Here is a 16,405-nt window from a genome sequence, read left to right as displayed (position 1 = left end):
GTATTTATGTGTTTATATGTGTATATATGTCTGTAAATACATATATATATATATATATATATATAAATATACAGTATATGTACACATATATAAACATATAAATATACAAATATTACATACACATTTTTATAGACGTATATGTATGAATGTCTATGTTAAAGCCTTTTGCCTGCCTTTTTTTTTCCTCTAACACATGAGATCTCATATCCTTGATCCTTTATTACTTTTGTGTGCAATATTCTTTAATAAATTTTATTAGATGGTGCTATTATGAGTTATTATGAGTGTAACTATACTTTGTAATTTGTAATGTATTTTTGATGTATTTTGTGCAACCTTTTAGTTTCACAAACAGTTAACCAGAGCTCTGAAGTTGATGTAATCATTCTAGCGTAAATCACGATTGTGCTCAAGCGACCATATTTTACTTTCAACTCGTAGTACCAGCAGTAAGCTCGACCATTGCAAACACCCACAACAAATACTCTATTTCTCAGGCGCAAACATTGCGCTCCACTCGTAATTTGGCCATAAGTAGAGTATAGGGAATCCATTTAGTTTTATTTTTAGTTAAAGCTTAAAGAATATATATGATGTAATAGAAAATTCTAGTAGTAATTTAATAAAGCTGAGACTAAAAGCATTTTTATAATAATATTTATGAAAACAAAAAGAAAAGAAAAAAAAAAGCTTTTTACTAGACCAAGTGGTCATGATTTCAATTTGAAAGTTAAAGGGACATGAAACCCAACATTTTTCTTTCATGATTCAGGTGGAGAATACAATTTTTATCAACATTCCTATTTATTTCTATTGTCTAATTTGCTTCATTATTTAATATTCTTTGTTGAAGAAATAGCAATGCACATGGGTGAGCTAATCACACTAGGGGGGGGCGATTTATCAATGTGCGCTGTCAGCATTTATCATTGCACAAGCATTTTGTGTGGAATGCTTGTGCAATGCCGCCCCCTGCACATTCGCGGCCAATCAGCCGCTAGCAGGGGGTATCAATCAACCAGATCGTATTGTATAGGTGGCGGATGAGTTAAGAAACAGCAGTCTTAACTTTTGTTTCCGGCGAGCCTGAAGGCTCGCGCGGAAACAGCTGTATTGACAGCTTGATAACTCGGCCCCTAGGCATCTATGAGCAGCCACCAATCAGCAGCTACTGGGTGTATTTAGATATGCTTTTCAACAAAGGATATCAAGAGAATGAATACAATTAGATAATAAAAATAATTTGGAAAGTTGTTTAAAATTTAATGCTCTTTCTAAATCATAAAAAAAAAAAAATTTGGATTCTATGTCCCTTTAAGAATTTACTTTTTTCTCTTGGTATCCTTTGTTGCAGAGTAAACCTAAATAGCGGCTGATTGGTGGCTCCACATATATGCCTCTTGTCATTGACTACCCTGATGTGTTCAGCTACCTCCCAGGACTTCATTGCTGTTCCTTAGCCTTCTTTTAAAATAATGGTTCACAATGTGGAAACACAAAAAAATATACTGTTTTTAAAATGAATTAAATACAAAACATTTCTGTACTGCATGTGACAAATCACTATATAAATGTACAGATGTATGTAAACAAATCCAAAAAAGTTAATAGCTGGAACTTAAATATTAGAATAGGGGACATTAAAACTGTTAAATTGATATTGAAACTATCAAGAAGTGCATATTTGTGCAGAATAATATGGAGTATTAGATATTCACTGGAGACTAGATTACGAGCGGTGCACTTACTGTAGTACGCAAGCAATAAGGGATATTATTAGGATTTTTGCGCATCACTAAAATAGTATGTGTATCACAAGTTGAAAGTAAACGCATTTGCTTGAGCGCAATCAAATTTAACTGCGTCAAGTTAGTACAACTTCAGAGCTCTGGTTAAATGTTACGTGAGACAAAAAAGTTGCACAAAACACACCAAATATACATTTAACAATAAACTTAAACTCATAATAACAGTCTGAGAATTATTATTTTAAAATAAAACATTGCATAAAATAGTTATAAGGGCTCAAACATATGAGATTTCAGGTGTTAGAAAAAAAAAGGCTGTAAAGGGACATGGAACCTAAAATGTTTCTTTCATGATTCAGATCAACTTTAAATAACTTTATGATTTACTTATTTTATAATATTTTTCTTCATTCTCTTGGTATCTTTTATTGAAAAGTAGGGACATATGATTAGGAGCCGGCCCATTTCTGGAGCACACTATGGCAGCAGTTTTGTAAGAATGTTATCCATTTGCAAGAGTACTAGATTGCAGCACTATTTCCTGTCATTTAGTCCTCCAGATGTCTACCTAGGTAGCTCTTCAACATAGAATATCATGGGAACAAAGCAAATTTGATAAAAGAAGTAAATTGGAAACTTTTTAAAAATGGTATGCTCTGTCTGAATTATAATATAACATTTTCTTTTACTATAGATATTATGAAATATATGTTATCATGCCAAATAAACATTACTTCACATATTAAAGTGTATCACTATATTGGGATGCCAAGCGTATATTAGTCCTTTAAAAGCACAGCAAAGTAAAACATTTTCAAAAATGTTCCAATTTATCAAATTAGGGCCTAGTTTCTATCGAGGTAGTAAATTTGGAAAACTGGCGGTAACAGAAAAAATCTTTATAGACTTTAATGAAGAGAAATGTTTTTACCACCAGTTTCCAAACTATAGCACCTCACTGGAAACGAGTTTCCCTTTCCAGCAAGCTCCATTATTTTCCATTAGAGACCTTTTCAAACTTGCAGGGACAACTGCTTTTTAAAGGGACAGTCTAGCCAAAAATAAACTTTCACAATTCAGATAGGGCATGTAATTTTAAACAACTTTCCAATTTACTTTTATCATCAAATTTGCTTTGTTTTCTTGGTATTCTTAGTTGAAAGCTAAACCTATGTAGGCTCATATGCTAATTTATTGGCGCCTTAAATGCCAGGGGTCAGCACTGATTGGCTAAAATGCAAGACTGTCAAACAAACTGAAATAAGGAGGCAGTCTGCGGAGGCTAAGGTAAGGTAATCACAAAGGTAAAAAGTATATTAATATAACTGTGTTGGTTATGCAAAACTGGGTAATGGATAATAAAGGGATTATCTATCTTTTTAAACAAAAAAATTCTGGTGTAGACTGTCCCTTTAAGGAAATTCCCAGAGGGCAGCACTGAGAGTTTTTGTGTGGTTTTTCACATTTGTTGCAGCAGATGTTTAATAATTGGGCCCTGTGTGAGAATACTTGCTGTGGACATGGCTGTAGACCTTGAGATACTGCTTTCAAACATCATGCATGCTCAGAGAACTGTTACTCAAACTACTTTTGCTAATGCATGCGCATTACAAATATATTTCTTTGCATATTAAAAATGCACTAATGTGCATTTTAATTTTGTCTACAATGTCCCACAAAGGCAGAAAAAAAAATGAATGTTCAATATCACATATGCAGTGTATCATATTATAAGAAAGACAGGGATTGGCTGTTATGTTATCCAATATAAAAGCCTAATACAATTTATATTATTAGAACTTTATCATGTGTTGTCATGTCAGTGGTGTGGTGCAGAGGGCAGAATCTGTACTGAATTGCATTTTTAAATCAATCATTTGGGACAAACAAATACCCAGCCTGTTGGGAAATACAACAGCATGTACTATACCACATGTATGAACAACATTGATGCTGTAGATGGCGCTGTTCAGTTTAGATTACTGATTGTTTATGTCTGTGATCTTGTTCATTCTTTTATACAGGAAGGAAGTTGTTCTTTAATCTCTATTGTGTTTTTCCTCCTCTGTGTGTGCAGACTATCGTTTTACAAGTCCTTTGGTATGTTCCATATATTGCTGATGCATCTGTACAAGTAAAGCCTAATGCAGTTTTCTTTAAAAGCTTCCAGTGTCTTTTTGATACATACACCAACAGGTTATGGGCCCAGACACTGAAAAAAAAAACTACAAGTCAGTAAATGTTGCATCTATGATCCAAGCAAATACTGTGTGAGGAAACAAGAGCTGCATCCAAATTACTGAAAGATGGCAAGTGGTTCAGATGTGAAATATGCAATAGCAAAGCTAAACAATACCAACTACCAGCTGTGGAAGTTTAAGCTTGAAATGCTGTTATCCAAAGAGGATTTATGGGAGGTGCTGGATACAAACAGACCCACTGATAATCCAGGGGAATGGGACAAGAAAAACAGGCAGGCAAAAGCAGTTATAAGCCTGTTAGTGGAGGAAGATCAACTCATTCATGTAAGAAAAGAAAACACAGCTAAAGGTATGTGGACTGCACTACAAAAACTGCATGAACGTTCAAACTTAAATAGTAAACTATATTTGCCGCGCAAACTATATAAGATGAGGCTGGAAAAAGGCCAGGAAATGTGTGAACACGTGAATGCTATGCTAGAGATTGTGGAACAGCTATGTGCAATTGGAGAAGAAATTAAAGACAATCATATTGTAGCGTTGTTACTATGCAGCCTTCCAGAGTCATATAGTGCCCTTATCAACGCTCTAGAAACCAGACCTGAACAAGAACTAACACTAGAATATGCTAAGGGAAAACTAATTGATGAATATAATAGAAGAAAGGAAAACATGCATAGTGAAGAAAATGAGAGATCAGAGGTAGCTCTGAAGGCGCAAGAAGGCACAAAACTAAACAGAGAAACCAGAGTGTGTTTTCGCTGCAAAAAGGTCAGTCACCTGAAAAAGAACTGCTCAATCTGGAAAGCTGAACAGCGAAGGTTAGAACCACCTACAAGAGAAAGAGCTAAGGCAGCCACAAAGCAAACTGCAGCTGCATCATGGAGCGGCAGTTTTAAAGTGACTCAGAATAGTACACCACATGGATGGTGCATTGACTCAGGGGCAACTAGTCACATGACAAGTGATGAGACATTCTTCACAGAAATTGATTTCAATACTAAACATAAAGTCTTCCTAGCAAATGGGAAAAGTATTACAGCTGAAGGTAATGGTCAAGGGTTCCTGACTTGCATCACACCATCAGGAGGTAAGCAAAGCATTCTAGTAAAGAATGTTCTGTACGTCCCAAGTTTAGAAGGAAGCCTCCTATCAGTGAAAACTCTTGCTAACAATGGACTCACAGTTCAGTTCCAAGGCAATGAATGCACAATTCGAAACAGGAAACAAATCCTAGCAAAAGGAAGATTGAACGAACACCTGTACAAACTTATCACTGAAAGGAAGCAAGCCAAAACAGCCATTCATAATTCACACAACAAATGTATCCACCTGTGGCACAGGCGATTAGGACATCGAAACCGAGAGGCCATAAAGGAACTTGCAAAGGAAGGTTTATCAGAAGACATGATAAATTTGCCTTGTGACATGCTCATGAAGTGCACATGTTGTATCAAAGCAAAGGCCACACGTACCCCACTTCCACAAGCCAGTCAAAGAAAAACCACTCACCCCATGGAACTCATACACAGTGATGTGTGTGGACCAATGAAAACCCCCACACCCGGCGGGAACAGATATTTACTGACTTTCATTGACGATTATTCCAGGTACACAACAACATATCTGATGAAGCACAAAAGTGAGACATCAGAGAAACTTCAAGAATTTATAGCTACATTCAGCAATAAATTTCAACGGAAACCAGGAACATTACGTACCGACAACGGAGGGGAATATATGAGTAAGGAAGTGGAGTCATACATAAAGAGACAAGGCATTATACACCAAACAACTGTACCATACACTCTTGAGCAAAATGGTGTTGCAGAAAGGAAAAATCGCACCCTCATAGAAATGGCAAGATGCATGCTTTCAGATGCCAATTTACCTAACCAGTACTGGGGTGAAGCAATAATGACTGCAACATACTTACAGAACAGGCTACCATCAAAAACTATTGAGAGCACCCCATATGAAATGTGGAATGGATCAAAACCTAGTATGGGACATATTAGAGTGTTTGGATGTAAAGCATATGCCCATGTTCCAAGTGAGAAACGCTCCAAATTAGAGAACACAGCCATAGAAGGCATTCTTATGGGCTACAGTGAACAAAGTAAAGGCTATAGAATTCTTCATCCAAAGACCAACAAGATCACAATAAGCCGCAGTGTTTATTTTGATGAAAGTCAAACATCAGAAAAAATGTCCCTTGAAAGCCATGAAGAGAACCTCTCCACTGAATCAGCAAGAGATGCTGACCAAAGTGAAGCTGTACAGGAGACAGAGCAAGAAGTGGAGCTCACAATAGAAAAAACAGCTACTCACAAACCAATAGAACCCACTGAACAACCAGAAATCAGAAAATCGACTCGGGTGACTAAAGGTATACCACCACGCAAGCTGTCATACATCGCTAAGACACATGAAACACTCAAACCAACATCCTGGGAAGATATAGAAAAATTGCCAAAAAGGGAAGCCAACCAATGGAGAAAAGCAGCCGAAGAAGAAATAAAATCACTTCAGGAAAATAAAACCTGGACACTCTCTAAGCTCCCCCCCGGTCGCAAAGCTACAGGAAGCAAATGGACTTTTAAAGTAAAATACGATGCAGAAGGAAATATCCACAGATACAAGGCAAGATTAGTTGCAAAGGGATACTCACAGAAATTTGGAGAAGATTATGATAAAACTTTTGCTCCAGTTGTAAAACACTCCACCATCAGAGCGCTCCTTAGCATTGCAGCCGGAAAGGGAATGCAAGTGAGGCACCTGGACGTCATAACTGCTTTCCTATATGGAGACATCAAGGAGGATCTCTACATGGAACAGCCACCTGGATTTGAGAGGGAACAGAACCTTGTATGCAAACTTCAAAAGAGCATCTATGGACTAAAGCAAGCTGCGAGAATGTGGAATGAAAAAGTGAATGAAGTACTCATGAAACAAGGATTCTCAAGAAGCAAAGCAGATCCATGTCTATATTCAAGGCATCAAGAAAACAAATGGATATACATCCTAATTTATGTTGATGACATCATAACTTGTTTTGAACAAGAAGGGGACTGTGACCAAATAGTTCATATATTGAAACAGAACTTTGAGATTAAAGAACTAGGGAACATCACTCATTATTTAGGAATCCAAATAGAAAGGGAAGAGGATGGAAGCTATCTTCTTAACCAAAGTCAGAAAATTACAGAAATATTAGAGCAATTTCACATGCAAGATGCAAAAGAGGTGAAAACACCTATGGAACCAGATTACCTGAAAAACAACGGAATAGAAAACTTGTTACCCAATAATGACAATTACCGCAGGGCAATTGGAAAATTGCTATACATTGCCACTGTGACAAGACCAGACATTGCCGCAGCAATAGGTATACTCTGTAGAAAAGTTGGGACACCATGTCAACGCGACTGGAATGCAGTAAAGAGGGTGATACAGTACCTAAAAGGAACAATTCGGATGAAGCTGCGACTGCCAGCAACATCAAACCCAAAACTAATTGGATATGTTGATGCTGATTGGGCCGGAGATACCACTGACCACAAATCTACAAGTGGTTACATCTTCCAGTATGGAGAAGGAACAATAAGTTGGTCCAGTCGAAAACAAGCGACTGTTGCACTCTCTTCAACGGAAGCAGAATATATAGCAGCAGCACATGCATGTCAAGAAGCAATTTGGTTTTGTCAACTTTTTCAAGACATGGGACTGGATGTGTCTAAACCCATACCAATTCTTGAAGACAACCAAGGGTGTATAAAGTTGACACAATCAGAAAGAGTGAATCCTCGAACCAAGCACATTGATGTAAAATATCATTTACCCAGGGACATGCAAGAACAAGGTATTATTGACATTCAATACTGCCCATCAGAAGAGATGACTGCAGACGCACTCACAAAGCCGTTGCCAAAGGAACGGCATTGTTTTCTTCAAAAGAAACTGAACGTAGTGTAATTATGTACATGCCGTTGAGAAGGGGTGTTGGGAAATACAACAGCATGTACTATACCAAATGTATGAACAACATTGATGCTGTAGATGGCGCTGTTCAGTTTAGATTACTGATTGTTTATGTCTGTGATCTTGTTCCTTCTTTTATACAGGAAGGAAGTTGTTCTTTAATCTCTATTGTGTTTTTCCTCCTCTGTGTGTGCAGACTATCGTTTTACAAGTCCTTTGGTATGTTCCATATATTGCTGATGCATCTGTACAAGTAAAGCCTAATGCAGTTTTCTTTAAAAGCTTCCAGTGTCTTTTTGATACATACACCAACACAGCCAGGCCTGTTTGAGGATTGGCCATAGCAGGTCTTTGCAGAGTGGACCTGGGACTATTAATTAAGCCTTTCAGGGCAGGATCTAGACAGGTGTGGTAAGTACACCACACTCAGCCACAAGCTTGGCTTTTAATGGTGGGGTGCAAATTTGAAGCATGAATAGATCCAAATGTTTTATGATTTTGTGTTTTTAATGTTTATTACCTGCACACAGCCACATGGTTGCAGCCTACATGCTGTTTTCTGTAGTAAAAGAGGAGGAGACCATGCAGCCTAATAGGGCATGCATTTTTTCACCCTTCTGCTGCTGGTACCAGCTTCAAGATTCCCCCTCATTGGAGCAGTGCTCACTATGACCTTAAAATGACCAGCATGACTGCTCCTACATATGAAGACTTACCATGGGGCGATGACATTGTAACTCAACAAAGTTTAAATGGGGAGGATCACAGGGACCATTGGGTGTCACACTACCTCCCCCCCCCGCCCCCCTTTCACTGCTAAACCTTTCCAACAGGATGTCATGTGTCACAGCCAGGGCACATCTCAACTCCAACCATCCCTTCTTTTTCTCAGATCCCATACCATGCAAACCACTTTTAGGTGACACAAGTCCGCTAAAGACAGACTAGATGTGTTTATCATAGTTATACATGACTCTTTGTCCTTTATTTTTTTAACATCTGAAAGATATATTCTACTCTCAGCTAATTTTAATGGATATACAACTTATCTATATCTCAGTGAAAAATGATCTGCTAAGATAAATATTAAATTACTTACTCAACTATCCAGTTCTCTTTACCTGCAACATAACTCTTTAATGACAAAAGCCTATTTATCAAGCCTAAAAATGAAATCCAAAACTAACTTCCTGTTCCAGAAGTAGATATCTATCTATCTATCTATCTATCTATCTATCTATATATATATATATATACTCTCAAAAATGCTATTAATAAAGTCTTATTTCAGGTTTTACATTTAATAGGACTTTGAACATAAATTCTAAGCTGCACGATAGTATATCTTGCTATCTTAGAAGAAGTTTGCAATGAGTAATAAGCTTAACAATTTTTTATTTTATTGTATTCCCCTCTTATTTCTAGGAACAAAAGGACCCTTGCTAACTAATTATAAACTAATTCCCATATAAAGGGGTAGATTTATTAAATGTCAGACAGACATGACCCACTGTAATGAATCATGTCTGCCCGACATCGCTAAATGCCGACAGCATACGCTGTCTGCATTTATCATTGCACAAGCAGTTCTTGTGAAATGCTTGTGCAATGCCGCCCCTGCACATTCACGGTCAATCGGCCGCTAGCAGGGGGTGTCAATCATTCCGATCGTATCTGATCGGGATAATTGCAGTTCGCCATCTCAGAGGTGGCGGATGAGTTAAGGAGCAGCGGTCTTAAGACCACTGCTTCCTAACTCCTGTTTCCGGCGAGCTAGAAACATTGGGGTAGCCCTGATATCTTATCTCCCATTAATCTTTCATGATTCAGATAGAGCATAACATTTGAAACATCTATCCAATTTACTTTTATTATCAATTATTGTTATTATTATTACTATTATTATTATTATTATGCTTCTGCAATGGGTTAAAATAAGAGTACAGCTTTAAAGATAGTTGCAGGTACAGAAGAAAAAACACTAGTATGGTGAGAAGAAGCAACGCTACTGTAGTTGTACCCAGCAGTTTGATGTCCCTTTATTATTAATAATAATAATAATAATAATAATATTAATGTATTATGTATTTAAACAAGTAGACATGTATTCCGTTCGAATATCCATTTATTAGCTAAATAGAAAATGAAATATACAGGTGGCCCTCGTTTTACAACGGTTCAATTTACACCGTTTCAGAATAACAACCTTTTTTTCCAGTCATGTGACTGCTATTGAAAAGCATTGAGAAGCAGTGCATTTATTAAAATAGCCAGTAGGTGGAGCTGTCCGCTTGAGTTGCAGCAAAGCCAAGCAAGTTGAAATTAATCAGTTTTACCAGACCTGAGCTATTGAGCAGATTTCAAAGGAACAAGATCTTCCTGTCTATAAATCAGTCCAAATTGAAATGCATAGAAAGAACTGTTTGCAGAAAAATGCAAGTGAAGTCTGTGTTGTGTGATTATTTTGTTAGAAACATAGAAACATAGATATTGACGGCAGATAAGAGCCATAGGCCCAGCAAGTCTGCCCCACCTTACCTAACAGTATAAACTTATCTAGTTCGTAGGATAGCCCTATGCTTGTTAGGTTTATAATGCTGTTTAGCAAATGTTTTTGTTCATTTAACTTAGTTTAATTATATATTCTGTGTTGTGTGATTATTTTATTAGGTTTATAATGCTGTTTAGCATTTAAAGTCTTCATTTCAAAGCTTTAAAAATAATGTATTAGGTGTTACTTATGCCAATTTTGAGAGGGGCCTGGAACCTAACTCTCTCACTTCCAATTGACTTACATTATAAACTGGGTTTCAATTTACAACGGTTTCGATTTACAACCATTCCTTCTGGAACCTAACCCCGGCGTAAACTGAGGGCTACCTGTATATTTATATATACTAGGCATGTGCATTAGTTTCAATACGAATGCTAGTTTGTAAAAAAACGATATTTGTTTTGTTTTGATGAAGTATAACGAAAACAAATTTAAAAGTTCCACAAATATTCAGTATTCATTTTGTTTCAAATGAAACCAATACCGAATAGTGCAGCAGACGAATATTCAGGGAAACAAATGTAATAAATGTAATATTTGAATGATGTAATATTCTAAATAGAAATATTCAAATTGATACGTTTGTATCTATTAAGTATCAATTTACTAAATTCCCTACCACATAACCTTTGAACTTTTGAATAGTATTTGTTAAATTGAATGTTACATTCGAAATTTCAAAAGTGAACATTCGTTCTAATTATAAACATTTGAATTCAAAGGTGACATTCGAAAACTGTAAATAGCATTCGATTATAGAATTTAATGAAAATCGAATTTCAACAATAACATTTGAATTCGGATATAAACACATTCGCCCATCCCTAGAGCCAACCGTACATTTTTTTTTAGGAACCACCAAATCATTGTGGTTAATGGGATGCATGTAAAATAACATTTAGGAACTAGAATTTAAAAATGACTCCGTAGCTTCTAGGCTTTGTCAAGCATTATTTTATATTAGTTTTTGAACTTATGTGGCAGTCAATGAAATACAATATACACTCACTTCCAAATTCCAATCCATTTTCTTCAGTCTCTTATAGCAACAAACAGGTGGAAGAATGCATTGGCTTGAAGTTCTTCAGAGATGTACAGCCTCTATGATTGGCTGTATAAATCCAACATTAAAAATAAATAAAAATGCACTGGAGCGTGAGAGAGAGTGAGAGAGTGAGAGAGAGAGTGAGAGAGAGAGAGAGAGTGTGAGAGAGAGAGTGTGAGAGTGAGTGAGTAAGTGAGAGAGAGAGAGAGAGAGAGAGTGTGAGAGAGAGTGAGAGTGTGAGAGTGAGAGTGAGAGTGAGAGAGAGAGAGAGAGAGAGAGAGAGAGTGTGTTGGGGGCTTGGAAAAACACCTTTACATCTATAATAGCCAAAGACACAGATATACTGCTGTGCTAAAAATAAATAAGTAAAATAACTTTGACAAAGTATGAAAATATATGGTTGTGCTAAAAGTAAAATGACCTGAGGTACAATGCCTTTCTTTGATAAGTAAAATAAAAATAATTTCTTATTTAGTACTGCTTGTTGACTTTGTCACTTATGATTAAGTTCAGAAACTGAAATAATCTGCTTGTAGACATGATTTCTATAACTGATAGTAGTTAGCAAGCCACAAACATTGAAGGAGGAAATAAATGTTGGTCATAGTTTTAGAAGCATGAAATAAAAGCATTTCTCAAAACATTTTACTTCCTGGTCATTACAAAATAAGTCATTAGGTTTATAGGGAGCGTTCTCAACTTTTAAGTAGACACATTTCTAAGGTCACGTGACACTCCTGAATTATTTCACGGTACCTTTCTTATCTGACAGAACTCTGCTTATGTAATGTATTGGTATAAACACAGCAATAATGTGAGTAAATATTGATTTATTTTGTGTGACTAGAAAATGTTCAAACAATATACCATGTGAAATTTGGGATACTTTCACTCTTACTCTCAATGTCATGTGACTCTAGAAACCCTAGGTGTGCAACACTGTTTTATGACTCTTTAAAAGCTATGTTTTTACCCCCACCCACCCCAAGTATGCTACTATCCTCAACAGCAAGAGGATTTTTTTTAACTTTTGACGTGGCATGCAGTGTGGCAAGTCAGCTGCCATATTGCCTGCTCTACAGGCTATACAGCCTTGGATCCTACACTGTATTCAGGGCAAAAGGTGTATACTCGGTGTAGCTTGTGAGGTTGCCAGTATGGCACCTGTTTGGCTATACCAGCTGTCAGTTCAAAGGGAAAAGAAAGAAAAAGGCTTTGCATGAATTAAATGCATAGTTAAAGCCAGCTTAGGAGCATCAATGCACAACTGACAGCTAGCTGAATACATCTGGTGACTGAGCCATTTAGAAAAGCCATATGTGTATAATAGGGATGGGCGAATGTGTTTACATTCAAATTCGAATGTTAGAGCGAATGTTATTGTAGAAATTCGATTTACATAATAGAATGTTGATAAGAACGAATATTCATAAAAATTCGATTTTCGAATGTTATTTACAGTTTTCGAATGTCACTTTCGAATTCGAACGTCACTTTCGAATTCAAATATTACATTTATAAAACAATTGTAGACTAGAAACACTATTTCGAATTCGAATGTCACATTCAAATCGAATATCACATTTAAATTTGAATATTACATTTCTAAAACACAGTATCAGACTAGAAATACTATTTCGAATTTGAATCTCACATTCGAATCGAATATCACATTTGAATTTGAATATGACATTTCGAAATTGAATGACTAGATAGCTAAACATTCTATTATTCAAACGAATATTTTCTAATTTTATTGAGAAATTCGAAAACGAAAATTCGAAAATAGAATGTTAGAATGTTATATAAATATTCGAAATTCGATTCGAACGAACGAATGTATCAAAATTCATTTTAAATTTTGATTTTTTAGAAACATTCACCCATCCCTAATGTATAACCACTAGCACCAACTTCTCCTGAACCTACCTTTAACAAATGATACCACGAGTATGGAGTAAAATTGATAAAAGAAGTAAATACAAAAGTCTATGTTCTATCTGAATCACAGACATGTAATTCTCACATTCGTTTAAGAACACAGTCTGCACCTTTTCTATCTCATTCTGCAGTAACAGTAAAAAAGTTATTTTAAAATTAATATTGTTTCTGGTCACTTTGAAATGGCTGCCACGCTCTGCCTACTGATGACATCACAATCTGGGCTGCATTAAAGGGAAAGTAAACACTAAATAAATGCTAGACAGAGTGATGCATTCATAGAAAAGATTGGTCTTAGAATAACATATATATATATTTAAAGTTTCATTAGCTGTTCAAACATTGACAAAATAAGTTAAAAGGTTTAGTGTCTATAAAACAGTGAGAACTACCATGTTGTAACTTAGCTTATCTTCTCTGCTGTGGCCAATTAGGGACAGTTATACATTGGTCACTAGAGTGTGCAGCCAATGGTTGTGTGGAATATAACAGTGCTCTGCACTTCCGTATCTAACAGAAACTGAAAATCTCACATTTTCAGAATAGAATGACAGGAAAAGGGGACAAAATAAATAATGAAAGTATATTGCAGAGTATTTTTTATATAAATTTTTGCATTTTATATTATCATCTCAAGTGTTTGATGTCCCTTTAAAGGCTTTGCTAGTTGCAAAAGACTCACTAATTGGATTCAATAGACTGTTCAGCAGTGTGTATAGATACAGCCCAGATCGTGATGTCATCAGTGGTCAGAGTTTGGCAGCCATTTCATAATGACCAGAAACAATATTAATTTTAAAATAACTTTTTTACTATTACTGCTTCATGATATAGAAAGGGTACAGGAGGCTATTTGCAACTCAATCAAGTAAGACTTTAAGATGACTAAGGTGTAGACTGCCCCTTTAAGCATTTACATACAATAAATGTCTAATGCAATTATTTACAATCCCCTTTAGGACAGACTGGCCTGGGGAAAAAAGTATCATCCTAGTAAAAAACAAAGACCAGGAAAAAACCCATTAACATTCCAGCCACAGGTGGGCTTTCAAATTTAAATGAATGTGGGGAGTTAAAACGTTAGTCATATAGCAGGAGATTTAAACAGACTCCACATTTAAAAAAACATGGCAAATTATTAGGAATATGTAATCTGTGATATTTTTATCAATGGAAAAAAGAAAACAATTAAAATGGAATCATTAAAAAGAGAGATAGAAATAACCATAAAATAAATCAAAATATGATAGAATGGACATGAAACACATTTTTTTTTATTTCATGATTCAGATAGAGCATGCAATTTGAAATAACTTAATTTATTTCTATTATCTAATTTGCGTTCCATTTGTATCCTTTGTTGAAATGACTACCTAGGTAGGCTCAGAAGCTGCTGATTGGTGACTGCACATATATACCTCTTGCCATTGGTTTTAAGCTAGCTCCCAGTAGTACATTACTGCTCCTTCAACAAAGTATACCACGAGAATGAAGTAAATTAGATAATAGAAGTAAATTGGAAAATCAAATGATCTATGTGCAAACAATGGCTGTGTTAAATATAGCAGTATTAAGTCTGTGCTTACAACAGTAATTGGTAAACCCACAATTTTCAGAAATAAATTATATGGAAAATGAACAAAATTTTAAAAGTATATTACAAATATTTCCCCCCGCTACAGATAATTTAACAGTTTATATTGCAATCTCAAAATCATCAAAGTTCAGCAATGATCAGAAATAGCAGACACTGTGGTAGTATAATTAGTTATTATTCATATTTCCTCTTTACAGTCTAATTGTGTTTTAAAATGGTATATTTTTATGTTGTCTTAGCAGATAAGAATATGCAGGCGATTAATATATAAATACTCATGATAATTATTTGTCTAATTCAGAAATTGTTACTTACGGTGGTTGTGCGTAGGAGCCAGAGATCAGGATGAACAGGGTAAGACAGAGAGGTCTGAACCTCATGATGCTTAGGGATGTTGTCCAGAACCTGATGGACATGACTATTTATATGGGATGTAAGCCTTCAGCAAACAATTCCATTAATCAGTAACTGGGAGTGAAGCCAAAATCAGCAATGGGGGGAAAGTACAGACTTGTGCAACTGTTCATACCGATACACACACAGGTGAAATGAATTCTGCTTGATAAACATTGTGTTAAAAAATGCACAGAAGTAGAGTTATATAATTAAATTATGCAGAATTACAGGGTCCTGTTTTATAGGGCACAGTAGAAGTTATAGGACCAAAGGAAGAGTTTAGACAGGACAGTGGTTTTTGTTATTAAATTTTAGTTTTATTACTACTCCAAATAACAAACACATCAGCTATGTGAAGTTGGAAGTTGGAACCCCATGTAATTAAATCTTGAATACATATATACTATTTGTTTTTGCTGGTTTGTTTTCTGAGATATTACACGTTATATTTTAGCCCATTTAACGCATGCGCAAAAGATACAGGTTTTTTTTTACATTGAAACATGTCGAAATGCCATGATTTTGATTGAAAAATTGATATATATATAAATATATATATATATATATATATATATAGGGAAATGGACTGCACTTTTCAAACCGGACTAGGTACACATACCATCCTGCAAACCTCACAGCCCTGGATACTCACAGACAGCTGCACAGCTTTCAGTGACTCAGGAAGTTAACCTCAGTCAAGCCTGGGTGCAAAGCCTATAGGGTAAATTACAAATAAAAAATATTAACACAACACATAGAAAGTCTGGCACTCTCTTGCAAGCACACCGCTAGATTAAAAGCATAATGGAAGAGTTAGTCACAGCATTTCATCAGATATTGCTAGGCCCCGGACCACGTCAGGGTCTCTTCCTATGTAGGTGCCAAACAACCACACAAAGTATGCTTTTATTCAAACAGACTGAGGTGCAGACCCATAGAGAG

General features: G+C 35.8%; 1 protein-coding gene across 1 annotated transcript in view; it reads right to left on the bottom strand.

The window, feature by feature from the left end:
* LOC128663759 (complement C3) overlaps positions 1 to 15,460 on the bottom strand; it is a 285,067-nt gene extending 269,607 nt beyond the window's left edge. Inside the window, exon 1 of the mRNA XM_053718244.1 lies at positions 15,383 to 15,460. Within this exon, the coding sequence (XP_053574219.1) occupies positions 15,383 to 15,447 (65 nt within the window). The 5' untranslated portion in view covers positions 15,448 to 15,460. The remainder of the gene's footprint in view (positions 1 to 15,382) is intronic.
* Between the last annotated feature and the right edge of the window lie 945 nt (positions 15,461 to 16,405).

Source organism: Bombina bombina, chromosome 6 (assembly GCF_027579735.1).
Source record: "Bombina bombina isolate aBomBom1 chromosome 6, aBomBom1.pri, whole genome shotgun sequence".
In the NCBI taxonomy this organism is placed as follows: Eukaryota; Metazoa; Chordata; class Amphibia; order Anura; family Bombinatoridae; genus Bombina; species Bombina bombina.
Note: the sequence above shows the minus strand (reverse complement) of the source record. Positions and strands in the feature narration are given on the sequence as shown.